This window comes from Callospermophilus lateralis, chromosome 10 (genome assembly GCF_048772815.1).
Source record: "Callospermophilus lateralis isolate mCalLat2 chromosome 10, mCalLat2.hap1, whole genome shotgun sequence".
Lineage (NCBI taxonomy): Eukaryota > Metazoa > Chordata > Mammalia > Rodentia > Sciuridae > Callospermophilus > Callospermophilus lateralis.
In genome coordinates this window covers 127,039,441-127,054,783 of record NC_135314.1, presented here as the reverse complement: position 1 = coordinate 127,054,783, position 15,343 = coordinate 127,039,441, and the positions used below count along the sequence as shown (strand labels likewise).

General features: G+C 34.4%; 2 protein-coding genes across 2 annotated transcripts in view; one reads left to right on the top strand and one right to left on the bottom strand.

Moving 5' to 3' along the window:
• The window catches only part of Acad11 (acyl-CoA dehydrogenase family member 11), an 83,026-nt gene that overhangs the window by 35,756 nt on the left and 31,927 nt on the right, over positions 1-15,343 (bottom strand). Inside the window, exons 10-13 of the mRNA XM_076866935.2 lie at positions 11,856-11,933; positions 11,002-11,140; positions 6,852-6,959; positions 5,784-5,882 (exon numbers count right to left, since the gene is read on the bottom strand). Of these exons, the coding sequence (XP_076723050.1) occupies positions 5,784-5,882; positions 6,852-6,959; positions 11,002-11,140; positions 11,856-11,933 (424 nt within the window). The remainder of the gene's footprint in view (positions 1-5,783; positions 5,883-6,851; positions 6,960-11,001; positions 11,141-11,855; positions 11,934-15,343) is intronic.
• Positions 780-4,687, top strand: Ackr4 (atypical chemokine receptor 4). Its single transcript, XM_076866939.2, has 2 exons — positions 780-970; positions 3,362-4,687. Exon 2 carries the CDS (start codon positions 3,371-3,373, stop codon positions 4,421-4,423), a length of 1,053 nt encoding a protein of 350 aa, XP_076723054.2. The 5' UTR covers positions 780-970; positions 3,362-3,370; the 3' UTR covers positions 4,424-4,687.

The following is a 15,343-nucleotide window of genomic DNA, read 5'->3' as shown; positions in this document are numbered from 1 at the left end:
TAAGGGAAGGTGAAGGAAGATGAAGGCAGGCCCCAATGAGCTGGTTTTGTGTGACTCAACAAGCAGGCTAGACTAAAGGCTTGAAGAAAAAAATGACTGGGGTCTAAAATAACTTCTGCAGGTGGGGACTGAGGCTGGCCTTGCATGAGAAAATAAATAAGGCAGCTGCCATGCAAATGTGAGGAGAGTTGAGTTGAAATAGACCAGAAAGGGCCACATCTGCATATACTTTTCTTCTTTCTTTAATTTTCATTTGTTTGAAAGTATGGAAAAATAAGCAGCCTCCTAAGACAGAAGGATTTTGAAGTTTTTTAGTCTTTGAAGGAAAATGTTACAAGCAGGCAGGACAGTTTAAAGTCTGGGGAAAGATGCACTTTGGGGCATGCAGAAAGAAAGAGTAAGGGGAAGCCAGGACTCTCATAGATTAAATAAAAATGCTCAATGATGTGGCATAAAAGTATTAAATTCTACTGTAAGTGTATAATGATTACTCATTATTTAGTCTTCGATAATTTAGTCTTCAAAAAGATAAATTTTCTGGGTCAAAATCATTTTTGTTTTCTTTCTTAAACAAAATAACTTCAGAGAGTATTTCTCCAGATGCGTCCAAAAGGAGAAGGTTGCTGCTTCTGGTGAATCTCCTGCTTTAGCATTCAGTTGCTAAGCTGCAGGCACATTCTTGTTCTCTTCAGCGAAGTGGAAACTTTGAAGAGTCTGTAGTTTTGGAAACAAGATGGAATTCTTCCAAATTTGTATTCTGGGACATTTAAGAACTTGGATTTGACTTTACAGAATGGTTTTACATAAAAGACAAGACCAAGTCCTCATGAGTTTGAAATTTCAGGAAACTTTCGTAGATCCAAGATAAAGGCGGGGTGTAAAAACGAAAACAAAAGTAGCCAGAGTTAGAGAAGCCCTGTGATTTTTATCCACTGCACTCAAGACTGCTCCTCTTTTCTGGCTGAAACAGGTTGGTTCATTCTTTCTTTTCTCATTCTAACTTGGATATAATTTTTTTAAAGTCCAAGGATTCTGTATTTTTACCTATGTAGAGGAAGGTTAGATAGATGCATAGCAGTTTAATATTTAAATGAACAAAAAGAACTACTTAAAACTGTATACTTTAACCTTAAAATGAGAATCTGAATATAGCAAAAATATTTTCAGTACCAGTAGTTCTATGTAAAACATTGTTGATGATAAAATAGGTTTTGCTGTGCTATTTTCTTTTGCTTTCTTTTACAAGCACTGTTTTTTTTCTTATAATAGTTACAAAAACATTTAAAGACTTTTTATATGTCTGCCATAAGGATAATTTCTACAAATAACTTCCATTCCTATTGCTCACCTTTTTAATAAGATTAATCATTACTTTAAAATGCCCTGCCTTAACATCTTATATTATTTGGACATATTATTCTTTATCATCAGGCTTAAGAACTCTGTGATAAAAGAGAAGAACGAAGTTCATGTTATGTTAATAATTAATTCATTAAAAAAAGACCACAGTGGTCTTCCAGACTGGAACTTTTCAAATAACCTTAGTGATAAAAATAGTAGTTTTAAATTTTGGTACTTGGTTTTTGCATAATGAAAACAATTCTTCCATGTGGTATCTTTCCCCAGGGGCCAGCTTCACTTTGCTCTACTCATTCAAAAAGGGTTAGCCAGTTTCAGATTGTTGTTTTGAAAATGTACCATGGTTGGCACAATGCTTTGGAAATATGATATTTATTATTGTTTCTATATAATTACTTGGGATTCTTCAAAGGATAAAAATAACCAAAAGAAGATAGAAAGCCTAAAGAAAAAGCAAAAGAATGCTAAGCACCATAATAAAAACATTGAAAGTCATAAAATGCATTTTTAAAATTTGTGAATACTGTGTGAGCTTATCTTAGTACTATCAAGTATTATTAACCAACATAGTACAACAGCTTCATGTTGAAACAGGAGATTCCTGGCATATCCTCTATCCTTTATAGAGTAACAGCTTTATACATGCCGGCAAAGCTTCAATCTGACAAATACTCACTGAGCAGCTACAGTGTGTGCCAGGCACACTAACAAGGCTTCAATTACAATCACAAATCAAACAGGTCCAACTTTGGGGATCATAGAGCCTAAAGGGATAAGGCAGTCCAGGACATGTTTTCCTTGGGGTGGGATCAGTTCTTTGGGAGGTATGTCTTAGATCAGGAAAGTCTTCTGAGGTGGTAACATCTGATTTGATTGAGTAGGAATTGGCTCTTAAGGGAAGGGCAGGAAATAATGCTGGATAAAGGATTAAAATGAGCAATGATGCAGACGTGAGATGCAGCATGTTGTGTGTCCACCAAATGCTAGCAAAGCAGCATATTCCTATTGAAGCATGAGGATGGAGCTGGGAGTGGCACCACATTACAGTGAGAGCTTATCACGCTAGGAAGCTTGGATGTGACTTTGAGGGAAAGCAATGTGTCCTTCAGGAAAGAAGATAGCAGGGAAGTGGCAGACTGGCAATTTAGAAATATAGTACTCAAATAACAATCAGAAAAATGTTTTTGACAAGATGATGAGGAGGTACTGTAGTAGGCCAGGTGAGAGTCACATTGCTCAGATCATGCAGGTGTGTGGAAAAGCGTGGACTAGATGGAAGAGACAGATTCAAGACAAAATTGGAAGATAAAACCAGAACATGTGGACTGCTTTGGAGATAAGGGATGAAGAGAGAAATCAAGGATTGTTGAGGCTTATAGCCTAAAGGATTAGGGGCTATAGGAGGGATGATAGTGCTAACAAATAATAGTATACCTTAAGCAAGTAGTGACTGGTTTGGGAGGGAAGTTGACTAAAGGAGTCTTGTTTTATAAAAGCCAACTATGAATCTTCAGCACAGATGCTGAGATAATTTATTTAACTTCAATTTTTAAATGACATAAAATGAGAAATGAATTTATTATTTCAAATTTGTCATAGATATACATCACAAGATTGTTATATATGTAACAATCATAACTTTTTATTCTCTTATGTTGAAATCTGACTTAAATTTTCATGTTTTAAAAACTGTATTTATAAAAAGTCCTCAATTTTATTTTAAGATTTAATGATTAAGAACATTTCTGAAGGTATTGTTTTTCATCCCAGTGTCAATCCCAGTTCCTGCACACAGACCCATAAATTAAAAGGATGGGTAACTAATTTGGGGGATATACTCCAATGTGGCTCCCATTAAAGCTTTTTAAAGGGTGGCAGATTCAGGCTCACATGTTATAGCAACAATCTATTCTCTAGGAAAGAATAGAACACATGCTCATCAAAAGCTGTTTCCTTTTAAGCAATATTAAAATTAATATCTTGTGTTCTTTTTGCCATCTAGATTGCAGTCATGGCTTTGGAGCAGAACCAGTCAACAGATTACTACTATGAGGAAAATGAGATGAATGGCACTTATGACTACAGCCAGTATGAAATGATCTGTATAAAAGAGGAGGTCAGAAATTTTGCAAAAGTTTTCCTCCCTGCCTTTTTCGCAATAGCTTTCATCCTTGGACTTGCAGGCAATTCCATCGTTGTGGCAATTTATGCCTATTACAAGAAACAGAGAACCAAAACAGATGTATATATCCTGAATTTGGCTGTGGCAGATCTACTCCTCTTATTCACTCTGCCTTTTTGGGCAGTTAATGCAGTTCATGGGTGGATATTAGGGAAAATGATGTGTAAAGCAACATCAGCCTTATATACAGTAAACTTTGTCTCAGGAATGCAATTTCTGGCTTGTATCAGCATAGATAGATATTGGGCAGTAACTAAGGCTCCCAGCCAATCAGGAGTGGGAAAACCTTGCTGGATCATTTGTTTCTGTGTCTGGACAGCTGCCATCTTGCTGAGTATACCCCACCTGGTTTTTAATACAGTAAATGACAACATGAGGTGCATTACCATCTTTCCCCACCACCTAGGAAAATACATGAAAGCATCAATTCAAATACTGGAAATCTGCATTGGATTTGTCATTCCCTTTCTTATTATGGGAGTATGTTACTCTCTAACAGCAAGGACTCTCATCAAGATGCCAAACATTAAAAAAGCCCGACCCCTCAAAGTTCTGCTCACAGTTGTCATAGTTTTCATTGTAACTCAGCTGCCCTATAACATTGTCAAGTTATGCCAAGCCATAGACACCATCTTCTTTCTGATCACTGACTGTGACATGAGCAAACGCATGGATGTTGCCATCCAAATCACAGGGAGCATCGCACTCTTTCACAGCTGCCTCAACCCAATCCTGTATGTTTTTATGGGAGCCTCTTTTAAAAATTATATTATGAAAGTTGCCAAGAAATATGGATCCTGGAGAAGACAGAGACAAAATGTAGAGGAGATTCCTTTTGATTCTGAGGGTCCTACAGAGCCAACCAGTTCTTTTACCATTTAAATGCAAAACTGTTCTACCTTTTGCTTGGATACATAAGAATGATGCTTTTCCTTTTGATAAAAAAAAATTGGAGGGAATCTGAAATTCATATCTCAAACACTGTTGCTGCAACTTATAACAAAGAAGGAGTTGGGGTCATGGTGGAGGTAGAAGCCAAAAAGAAGAGGAGATAATAAATACACAAAATATGAAAATTAAAATTGATGATACAGGAAATAGTAGTAATAGGCATAAATCAAAGCACTAACAAGAAGATCCTTGTGTGATGGAATGGTTTTTATATCTTGATTATACTATTGGTTACACAAATCTATAATGTTATATATTGAAAAAGATTTCTATACACATTGTAACAATTTCAACTTCCTGATTTTGATTTTCTACTATAATTATTATTATTAGGTTCACCTATGGGTGAAGGCTACCCAAGATCACTCTGTACTATCTTTGTAACTTCTTGTGGATTTCTAATAATTTCAAAATACAAAAGGTTTAAAAAGAAACACACACTATACTAGAAGTTTGGAAATCTAAAACTGATTAATAAAAAGGCTCATGTTAAAAAGGCATTTGTAATTATTTTTATCTAAATTTTAACACAAGAACAATTTCCTCACATAACTTTAGTACCTAAATAATTGTGTAGCAAAACAATCTTTTTTGTCATTGTTGTTTCTTAACTTATAAGTAATTTTATAAAATTCCAGAAAGAATAACAATTAATAACTGAAACAACCAAAAACAACCAAAAAAACTCATAAGATTGTCTAGCCCTTTCATATACTCCTGATAAATTCTTAAAAACACATGTTTTACTTCCATAATGTCAACTTTCTTTAGTAATACCTGGTTATCCTAATAAATGTTGGTTTATTGTGTAGGTTTTAGAAGAATCCTCAAATTATAGTCATGTATCTTCCAATTTTTATAACTTCCTAAAGAATTCATTTGTTTATGTGAGTCTGAGAGTTGAGTAACTCTATGCATAAAGTTTCTTTATAATGTATAGTTTCTCATTTTTCATTTAAACACTTGTATTTTTAAGCAATAAAAATATGTACCATAATAAATTTTTATTAGTATTATTGGTTTTTGTGCTAGGGATTGAGCCCAGGGCTTTGTGCATACTTCACATGAGTTCTACCACTGAGCTATACTCCCATAATAAATTTTTTTAATAACATGCACAGATTATCTTTTATAAATTACTTTTTCTCTATCTACTATTTCTAAATTTGAAAATGCTTTCAAAGGCAGAATTTAAAGAATTTTGATCATGAAATTAGTATCTGTGAGTCATAGCATTATTATAACACAAAGGACCAATCTTTTGAGTGAAAAAATTATGCGGAACACTCACCACTGCTCCACCATTTCTTGCCATTAATTATATAGCTATCTCCATCTCGCTCAATGCTACAATCAATATTTGTGGCATCACTTGAAGCTACATCAGGCTCTGTAAACAAACAAAGATTGGATTTACAGGCAGGCAGATATCATTAGTTTGCAAAAGAGGCTTAGATAAGGGAATGCAAACTCTGAAGAACAGAAGCGTCCTTGTCTCTTTCATTTTCCATTCTTCCCCAATTGCACCCTGGTCCTCCCCTCTCCTATATATTGTAGGTACTTAATAAATATGCATGGAAACCCTGAATGAATGAAGTATTCTATTTCTAAAGCTTGAGACTCAGATTTTTGAGAGAGGAACTGTACATATTCTGTAACCCCCTGTTAGTGCATTGTAAACGCCATATCATTCTGTGGGTGTTAAATAAATGCCTCTTACTCATTTAGGTGAAAATCAGTTTTGTTATTATAAATAGTTATAGAAAACAATAAAAACTGGCCTTTATTGAAAGTACTTAATTATAGATAACTGAAATTCAGTTTAACTCAATCATGAAACAATGTTTTGTCTTTTAAAGTGTTCTTAATTATTGTTTCCTATGTATAAACAGTATAAAAAGTATTTTTATTAACATTTTCCTAGTTTTAGTATCTTGTATGATTATAATTTGAATCATATGTCCATTTTTCTAGGTTTACAGGAGAATTGAGTACTTTGTATCAATATAAAATTATCATAAAGACAAATATTTCACACATAAGGACAAAAAAATCTTAAATTAGAGAGCAATTTTAGAAATGAAAGTTAAATGGTTATGAGACTAGATTTACTCTGCTACTAATGCTAAAGCAGGATGCCAAAAAATATCATCTGGTGTTCTCCCAAAGGTGAGGATAATTTTATTCTGCATATTAAAAACTGCAAAATTTAAAAGCAAGCTCAAAACAAACATATTCACATTTCTGGCCACTGGTAAATTTGACTGAAACACACAGCCACATTCCATGCTTCTTCAACTCACCCATAACAACTCCAGGATGACTGAGGACACAGGGGAGAGTGGAGATTTGCCTTTACCTGTCATACAGAAGGCAGAGGTAATGTCCCCTCGAAGAAGAGGCTCCAGCCACTGCTGCTTCTGTTCCTCACTTCCATAAAGGTGCAGTACCTCCATGTTCCCTGTGTCTACAAATAGGAATAAAAAGCATTTGTTTTATGTTTAAAAGTTTACTAGTATGAAATTCACAACTTTATGTAGAAAATATAGGCATGCATCTTTTAAAAGCTAATATTTTCTAACAAAAACATTTGGAAACACACAATAAGAACAATTTGCAATGATGGCATGCCACTGTTGTAAGTATGTGGCATTCAGTGCATATTTATTTAATTTCTTCTGAATCAGACTCTTTCCCAGTTCATCCCAGCAACACATGGCTCCAATAAAGTCTAAATCAAGTAAGACTGAAGAAAACAATTCACTGGAATAGATCGTGCCTGCTACAATTGCAAATCATGTATGCCCTGCTGGGAGTGAATGCAATGTCTCAAGAGAACAATTAACATTACATGTCTGACTGAGGTCCCAGTTCTTAAGTCTTCATACTATTCTTCAAACATGCCCTGGGCTTTCTATCTTCCACATGTTTGCTTGGACAAGCTCTTTTCTCTGAAAGTCTATCAGTCATCCGTAAATAAATTCCTGCTTATGATCTCTTTTCTCTGCGAGAACCTCCAATTACCCATTCGAAACATCTCTTTCCTCTGAACTCATATAGCAATTATTTTTATCTCTAACATCGCTCTACAGAAAAGTACTAAGTCTTCTCTCAAGCATGTGAAAGGCAGAATCCCTGCCCTGGTTAAAAAGCAGCAGCAGATAACTTTCCCAACTCTTGGATAATAGTATTTGGTACAAGATACACTGTGGTATCTCCCTCAGCCAAAAAAGCAATGCTTCATGTTTTCCATGAATAGAATGCTCTAAGATACCTTTGTGGATTTTCACTCCGATCAGATTTCTAAACATACTATGTAAAACATCTCCCTTTTGTGCAAATTACTCAAGATTTTGAAGAACAATTTTTCAGTATCAAATCTTAGAACAACTTTAAGGATAATTACTTCAATGCCTATGAAAACTAAGTTAAATCTAAGTTAAGTCCTAGATATGTTTGTATTCTGTTCAGATATTCCTCATGTAACCAAGACGCACAAAATTCCTAGTAGATTAATTGAAGCTTCACATTAAATGAGAGAGAAAATTAGTCTTGAGTTACATTAGATGAAACTCATTGTTTGCATTCTTTGCTTGTTTTAAATTCAGTGTTACTTATTATAATTTAACTAAGATAAATATTGAATAAATATTCCAAAATTATCAGTTATTCTGAGAAGCTGGCAAAATTATCATTTATAAATTGGGAAAGTAAGCTCCATAATTTCTACAAAAAATGTTTTCCCATTAAAAAATCATCCCAACAGCCCCCAAATCCAACAGTAGATTTGGGATTAAAACTGCTATTTCCAACATTCCAATATACAATATTGTATGATTTATTTAAGGGTAAATATACAAATTGGAAAAACACATGTTATAATCATGGTATCTGGGAAATGATTTAGGTAACTTGGATAGAAAGTGATCTTTTGTAGTTAAGAAAGTTCATAACGTATTTAACAGCATCACTTACATTCCCTTCTTCATCTGCTTTGGAAATGCTCTAAAACACAATGTTCAAGGCTTTCATGAAGATATCTCTACCACAAAGGAAAACACCTAGTTTTCTACTTCCAGTTTTATATATCTTACTTGCTGAGTAGAGTTGCTAATCATTCCTTGATCAAATAACATATATTTTCCTGCCCAATTTGAAAATTTCAACAGTTTTCTGATATCATTTAAATAATACAAGTGATAGACTTATGAAATTTTAATATGAGGAAAAAATCCATGACCATCTAGTAACAAGTGAGTTCACAGGTCAAATGGAAAATAATGGAAGAGCTGCATCTGCAAGAATGTCTCCTAGAGACTTATTTGTCATATTATGGCCATTTGTGTATCATGGAATCAGTCTGATGAAATATGGCTAGCATGCCTTAAAAAATAAAACAGAATACATTAGATTTAGTGGGAAATATCTGAATGCACTACACGTAGTAATCGAAAGTACTGTTTTTATGAAACTTTTGTTTCTTGTAACATTTAGGAATATTTATCCATCCATCCATCCATCTGCCCATGCAAATACTACATATTAGGTCACAATATAATGTATATTTCTTACCATGAATAGCAATAAAAACATTTCAAGTTAGAAGATCACTAATTAATTTCCCTTTCTACAAACTCATGCTACCTATTGTAGTATACTGTAATAGCTTTATTCAATTGGTATAACTCTTTAGAAACTTTGCAGAAAGATTCCTTTTCATTTAAAGTGTATCATTATTAGATTACAATGCAGTAGAGTGATTTTTGGATCAGTATTTTGAAAAGGAAAATCATCTCAGGGCCAAGCTCTGTCATCACCAGACGACTATGAACTGTCTTAGTAATGCCAAAAAAAAAACAAAAACAAAACAAACAAACAGAGAGAGAGAGAGAGAGAGAGAGAGAGAGAGAGAGAGAGAGATAAAGTCTGGAATGAAGCCACTTTGCTAAATCCAGAATATGTTTTCTCCCAGAAGTCAAATATAGTTGCATATCTCTCTCTCTTTCTCTCTCTCTCTCTCTCTCTCTCTCTCTCTCTCTCTCTCTCTCTTTTTGGCAGCTTAATACTGCTTTAACTCTTGGGGCAAGCCTTAGCCACAAGGCCATACAATGAGCATGAAACTTGTGTGGGGATACTATCATCCTATTACAAATCAAGTGAAAGTCCTTGACTAATAGCATCAGAATAACCAGAGTAACTGGGGACAGGAGAAGGGGGAGACATTCCATTCCTACTTTAGATATATTAAATTAGAATCTATAGAGATGGAGCTTGGGATTATGAATTTCCCCAAAGCTTCTTAAGCAGTTCTACAAATTCAGGTCTGAAAATACCTCCAACAGACTACATTCTAGGTTTACCTCTCCTTCCTTCATTTGATTTTTCACAAATATCCTCAGAGGCATCCTTGACTCCTCCATTAACAACCCATATCTAATCAGGAAATCTTCTTGGTTCCCTCTTCAAAATATCCTTAGAATCTTTCCACTCACCACTCCCTCCACAACTACCCTCATCTGAACCATCATCATCTCTCACCAGGATCACTGAAGTAGACTTCCTGCTTCCCACCTTCCCTCCTTTCATCAGTTCTCACATAGCAGCCAAAGTGATTCTTCTAGATCTGAAGTTAATCTTATCATTTCTTTGCTCCAAATTCCCAAAGGTTCCTCTTCTTCCTGAAGGTATAACCCCTTACCTGCCCAATAAGGCCCAACACATGAGGCCCTTCCCTTTCTGAACCCTTCTCCTGCTATTCTTCCTCTAGCAACATTGGCCTCCGTAGTTATTCCTGGAATACACCAATAACACTTTTGCTTTCGGGTCTTTGAATTTTCTGTTCCTTCTGCTATGAAAACTTCCCCTCCCCACCAAGTATCAGTAGAGCTAAGTCACTCAATCACCTTCTACCTCTTTATCAAATGTCATTTTCTCATAATTGTAACCTACCCCTATCCTGCTATTTATTTTTTTTACAAAGTACTTTTCACCCTCAGATTTACTGCTTAATTTACTTATTTCTTATCATTATTATTTATTTTTGTTTCCCTCTATTAGAATTAGACCCTTAAAGGCAAAGTTCACTGACTATTTTATTCCCTATCATAAAGACTTGTGGTTGGCACATAGTAGATAATCAATAATTGGCAAATGAATGGAGAGATAGTGAGGCTAACCAAAAGATTTGGAACTCTGTTCAATCTCATGAGCCATAGAAATACCAAATCTCCAATTAGGAAATCAGGATCCTCATATAACCAATCCCTTTTGTAGCTACTTTTCTTCACCAATTCCCTTACTGTAATGATGTTTAACAAAAGAGTAGTTCAATGAGAACCTCAAGACATCAAGTCCATTTTTATATTTAAATCAAAGCATATGAAAAATAAAAGTTATAGTGAAATTTATAAATCAGTGACTATGTAGAAAAACTTTATCCATGAAAGGTAGAAATTTTAAATAATGCTCAAAAGTATCCGAGAAAATTCTGTTTTGAATTAATTAGTAACCTGGTGCTTGGCAGTTAAAGACATCTGGAGCAAAAAAGCATTTTCCTGTTTCTTCAGCTATCAAGGCATAGTCCACCTGGCTCAGACCGCTCACAGCTGGCAAAAACAAGTTCCAGAGGCCCTGTGCTTTGGCCATTTCCTGTCAAGGTGAAGAAAAAGCCAAAGTGAACAGAATTCATTAGGACCTAAATGATCTTATTTTAAAAAGATATTGGTGTTTATGCTTTCTGAATTAAAAATACGAAGTTTTTTTTTTTATAAAACCAAGCAGTTATTAATTCCTTATAAATCAAGAGTTTCTTAACTATTCAAGAAATGTCTTTTCCTCCAGTTTTCCTTAGATTTGGCAAAACAAAAACAAAAACACTAAATTTGCTTACTTTAGAGCTTATTAAATCTCCCATACTTGAGCATAATTATGCCAAATACACTATTTTATGTGTTTGAATTTCTTACACATGTTGCTAGTAAGACTTGAAAATGAGAAAGGTAGATTAAGCCCAGGTGGGACAATGCCCTATTTTATTATTTTCCTTTCAGTTCTGCTGAGCAAACTCTCTACAATGAAGCTACACCCTACACTCTAAGCTCCCAAGTGCCTGCTTTGACTTTGATCTTAGTTTAGTGATAGGTGATCATGAAGTTTTAATCTCATTTTTATTTGAATAGCTAAAATCACATGCCATATATAGAACAATATATAGCCCAATTTATTGTTTATAGATTCTACTTTTGAGCTTTCTTCTAAAAATTACTGATGATTATCTTCTAAGTACATAACAACAAAAACTGAGATCTCCAAAAACACTTGCATTTGCATTTTCTAATATTAAAGATTATCTCATTTTTCTTACCTTGAGTTTATCAATCACTAAAGGTTGTTTCCACTTCTCTATGGAATTTTCATTTTGAACATAATATTCAAATACCTCCTTAAGGTAATAAAAAAAATATTGGCTTAAGTTAACCAAAGTAAATAATGTCACAAGTGGATAATATCAAAAGTAAACATTTTTGAGTGAAGAAACTTTTTCAGCTTCTATTAAATCAGTAATCTTTTTAAAACCAGAAACAGAATAACAAAAATTCTAAAGGTTTGCTGCTCACAAAATTATTCTGCCTCAATATTAGATAGTAAAAATCTAATAACCAAGATTTGAGTGTTTCATTTCCAGCAATACGCTAGACAGGCATAGAAATCCCTCAACTAAAAAGATTAGGTAAAATATTAAAAACAATTTTGAAATACATTTAGTAATGCAAGGCTGTGCTGGAAGGAAAATAAGAAATCCCTCAGGGCCAAGAAAAAACAGGCCTGATTTTTAAGATGTGAGAGAGTCCTAGAGCCAAGTTTGTCTGGGCCATAGAGGCTGATCTATGCTCGCTTAGGCTCTGGGTGTTAATGGGCCACATAGGCAGGTGTCCAGACAAAAAACAAGAGGGAGGATCTTAGATCACGTCTTTCCTCCACCAAAGCCAGAGTTCTTGATAGATAAAACTTAAAAAAAAAACAAACATTAAAGAATACATTAAAAAAAAACACACACAACACACACCCCTAGACTGGTGTGGTAGTACACACCTATAACTTGGGAGGTAGAGACAGGAGGACTGCAAGTTTGAAGCCAACCTCAGCAGTTTAGCAAGACCCTGTCTCAAGATAAAAAATAAATAAATAAAAAGGGGTACAGGTATAGCTCAGTGGTAGAGCACACATGGATTAAATCTTCAGTACTTAAAAAACATAAAATTCCACCCCTCTGAGGTAGTCCATAGAAGTAGAGAATCATATGTAGGTCTTAGTCCTCAGTGGAATAGAAAAAAGAGATTCTTCTAACTTACTCTGCCTTCAACCAAGTTTGGGATCTGAATTCAAGTCCTGTGTGGTTTTAGGGAGAAAACCTCAAACCAAAAAATAAGTTTACAACATTCCTGGTGACGGTGTCCAGGAGCACTTGGCAGAAACAAAAGTAAATCTTCTCTGAAAGAAAGGGCTTTAAAATAAAGGCCTGAAATAATTCCCTCAGATAAAATTACATTTCAAGGAACATGAGTATACCATGAAAAATTACTAATCACTCAAGCAACAAGCCACCATAAACAAGAACTAGCAAAAACAATAATTCAACAAAACAAGCTCATACTTCCCAAAGACTACAGATACAGATAGAGTAACAGTGAGGGACATGATATAAAATATTTGTATTCAATAGATTTCAAAAGCAAAAGCATTAAAAGTCTGTCAAAGAACTATCAAAATCAACAAGGCAAATTTAAAAATAATGAATGCAACTTGAGAAAAACATAACCTCAATAATTAATCTTAAGAACTCTGTGGCAGAGCTGGGTGTGTGGTGCACATCCATAATCCAAGTGGCTCAGGAGGCTCAGGCAGGAGGATTGCAAGTTCAAAGTCAGATTTAGCAAGACCCTCAGCAACTTGGCAAGACCCTGACTCAAAAAAAAAAAAAAAGTGTGGGGATGTGCTCAATGGTTAGGTACTCCTGGGTTCAAACCCTAGTGCAAAAAAAAAAAAAAAAAAAACCTTCCCCAAACATAAAACCTCTGTGGCAGGGATTCTCAAACTTTGGTGTTATCAGTATCACTTGGTGAACTTGGTGAAAAAACAGGGGCACACACCTTAACCTACTTCAATGAGCCTGGGCTTCTGTGTTCTTTAGAGGTCTCTAGGCAATTCTGACATACTCCAAAATTAGAGAACTGCTATTATATGGATGAAAAATAGACTACATAGAGCTTAAAAAAAAACGGAAGAAAGATCTGAAGAAATTACTCAGGATGAAGAAGAGAAATTCAAGAGAAGAAAAATATGAGTGGTTAAGGGATATAATGGATTTAGAGAGAAGTTCTAACATCATCATCATCATCATCATCATCATCATCATTATTATTATTATTATTATTTTGGTACCGGGAATTGAACTTGGGGGCACTCGACCATTCTGCCACATCCTCAGCTCTATTTTGTATTTTACTTAGAGACAGGCTCTCATTGAGTTGCTTAGTGCCTCACTTTTGCTGAGGCTGGCTTTGAACTTGTGATCCTCCTGCCTCAGCCTCCTGAGCAGCTGGGATTATAGGCGTGAACAATTAAGTCCAGCTCTAACATAAGTTTTACTGGAGCCTTAGATGAAAAGAATGTTTCCATCTTTTTTGTAGTTCCCTAAACTGCAAAAAATTTGGAAAAATTTTTGGAAATTTGGAAAAATTATTCCAAGAAGTTTTCAGAACTGATAAGTCAGTTCTCAAATTCAGAAAATAAAATGAAGATAAAGCATAGTAAAACTACAGAACATCAAAGAAAAAGAAAATCTCTTAAAGGGAAAAAGAGATTATTGATAATTAAAAAATTAAAATTGAAAGCTGATATCCATAGTAACACATGAAGCCAAAAATCAGTGGGAAAATATCTTCAATTGCTGAGTGAAAATAACTACCGACCTATAATTCTATATAAAAAATAAAACTACCTTTCAAGAATTAGGGCAAAATAAAGGTATTACCAATAAAAAAGTCATTACCCACTCAGCATCCCCCACCCCCCCAAAAATAGGGAAAGACAAACAAGAGTTTAGCAAGCAGATTCTCCCTAACAAACTTGATTCTAGAAGAAACACTTGAGTTGCAAGAAAGAATAATAAATCAATAAAGTAACAAATATGTGAGTAAATCTAAATATAAACCTAGTAAAATAAAATAGTAATAACTTCTAGTGTGTGCAACTAAAAGAAGTTAAAACATAACGAAAATATTGGACTATATAAGCATTCTGCAATGTACTGCTATTATTGTATCTCTGTACCTGTTTTTATTTTTTTCCACAGATAAAATTACATTCCAAGGAACATGAGCATACCATGAAAAATTACTAATCACTCAAGCAAACAATCACTCATAAACAACAACTAGCAAAAACAATAATTCAACAAAACAAGCTCATACTTCCCAGGCTAGTAGAATTAACTGGGTTAAAGGCTATAAACATTGTCAAAACTCTTTATCCTTATTATCAAATTATTTCCAAAATTGTTCAGACCAAAAGACACTCATATAAGCAATGTATTGAAATGTTCTTTTCATTGAAGGATGGCTACCTTGGAGTCCTGCTTTATTTGGTGATAACTTCAACAAGGCAAAGATCTGTCCTTTCAAAGGTACGAGGATAAATAGCTGTTGTCATTTCTGTCAGGAAATCAGTTAAATTGGAAGATTTCCTGTTTAAGGTTGTTTATTTTTTCTATTCCTCATGTTGCTATAGAAATAGTCAGTGCTATTGTGTTTGGTAATAAACATATTATAATTTCCTTATCTCTGACTACCT

Coding starts and splice junctions, on each gene's coding strand:
- Ackr4 (XM_076866939.2), top strand. CDS start 3,371: ATGGCTTTGGAGCAGAACCAGTCAACAGATTACTACTATGAGGAAAAT.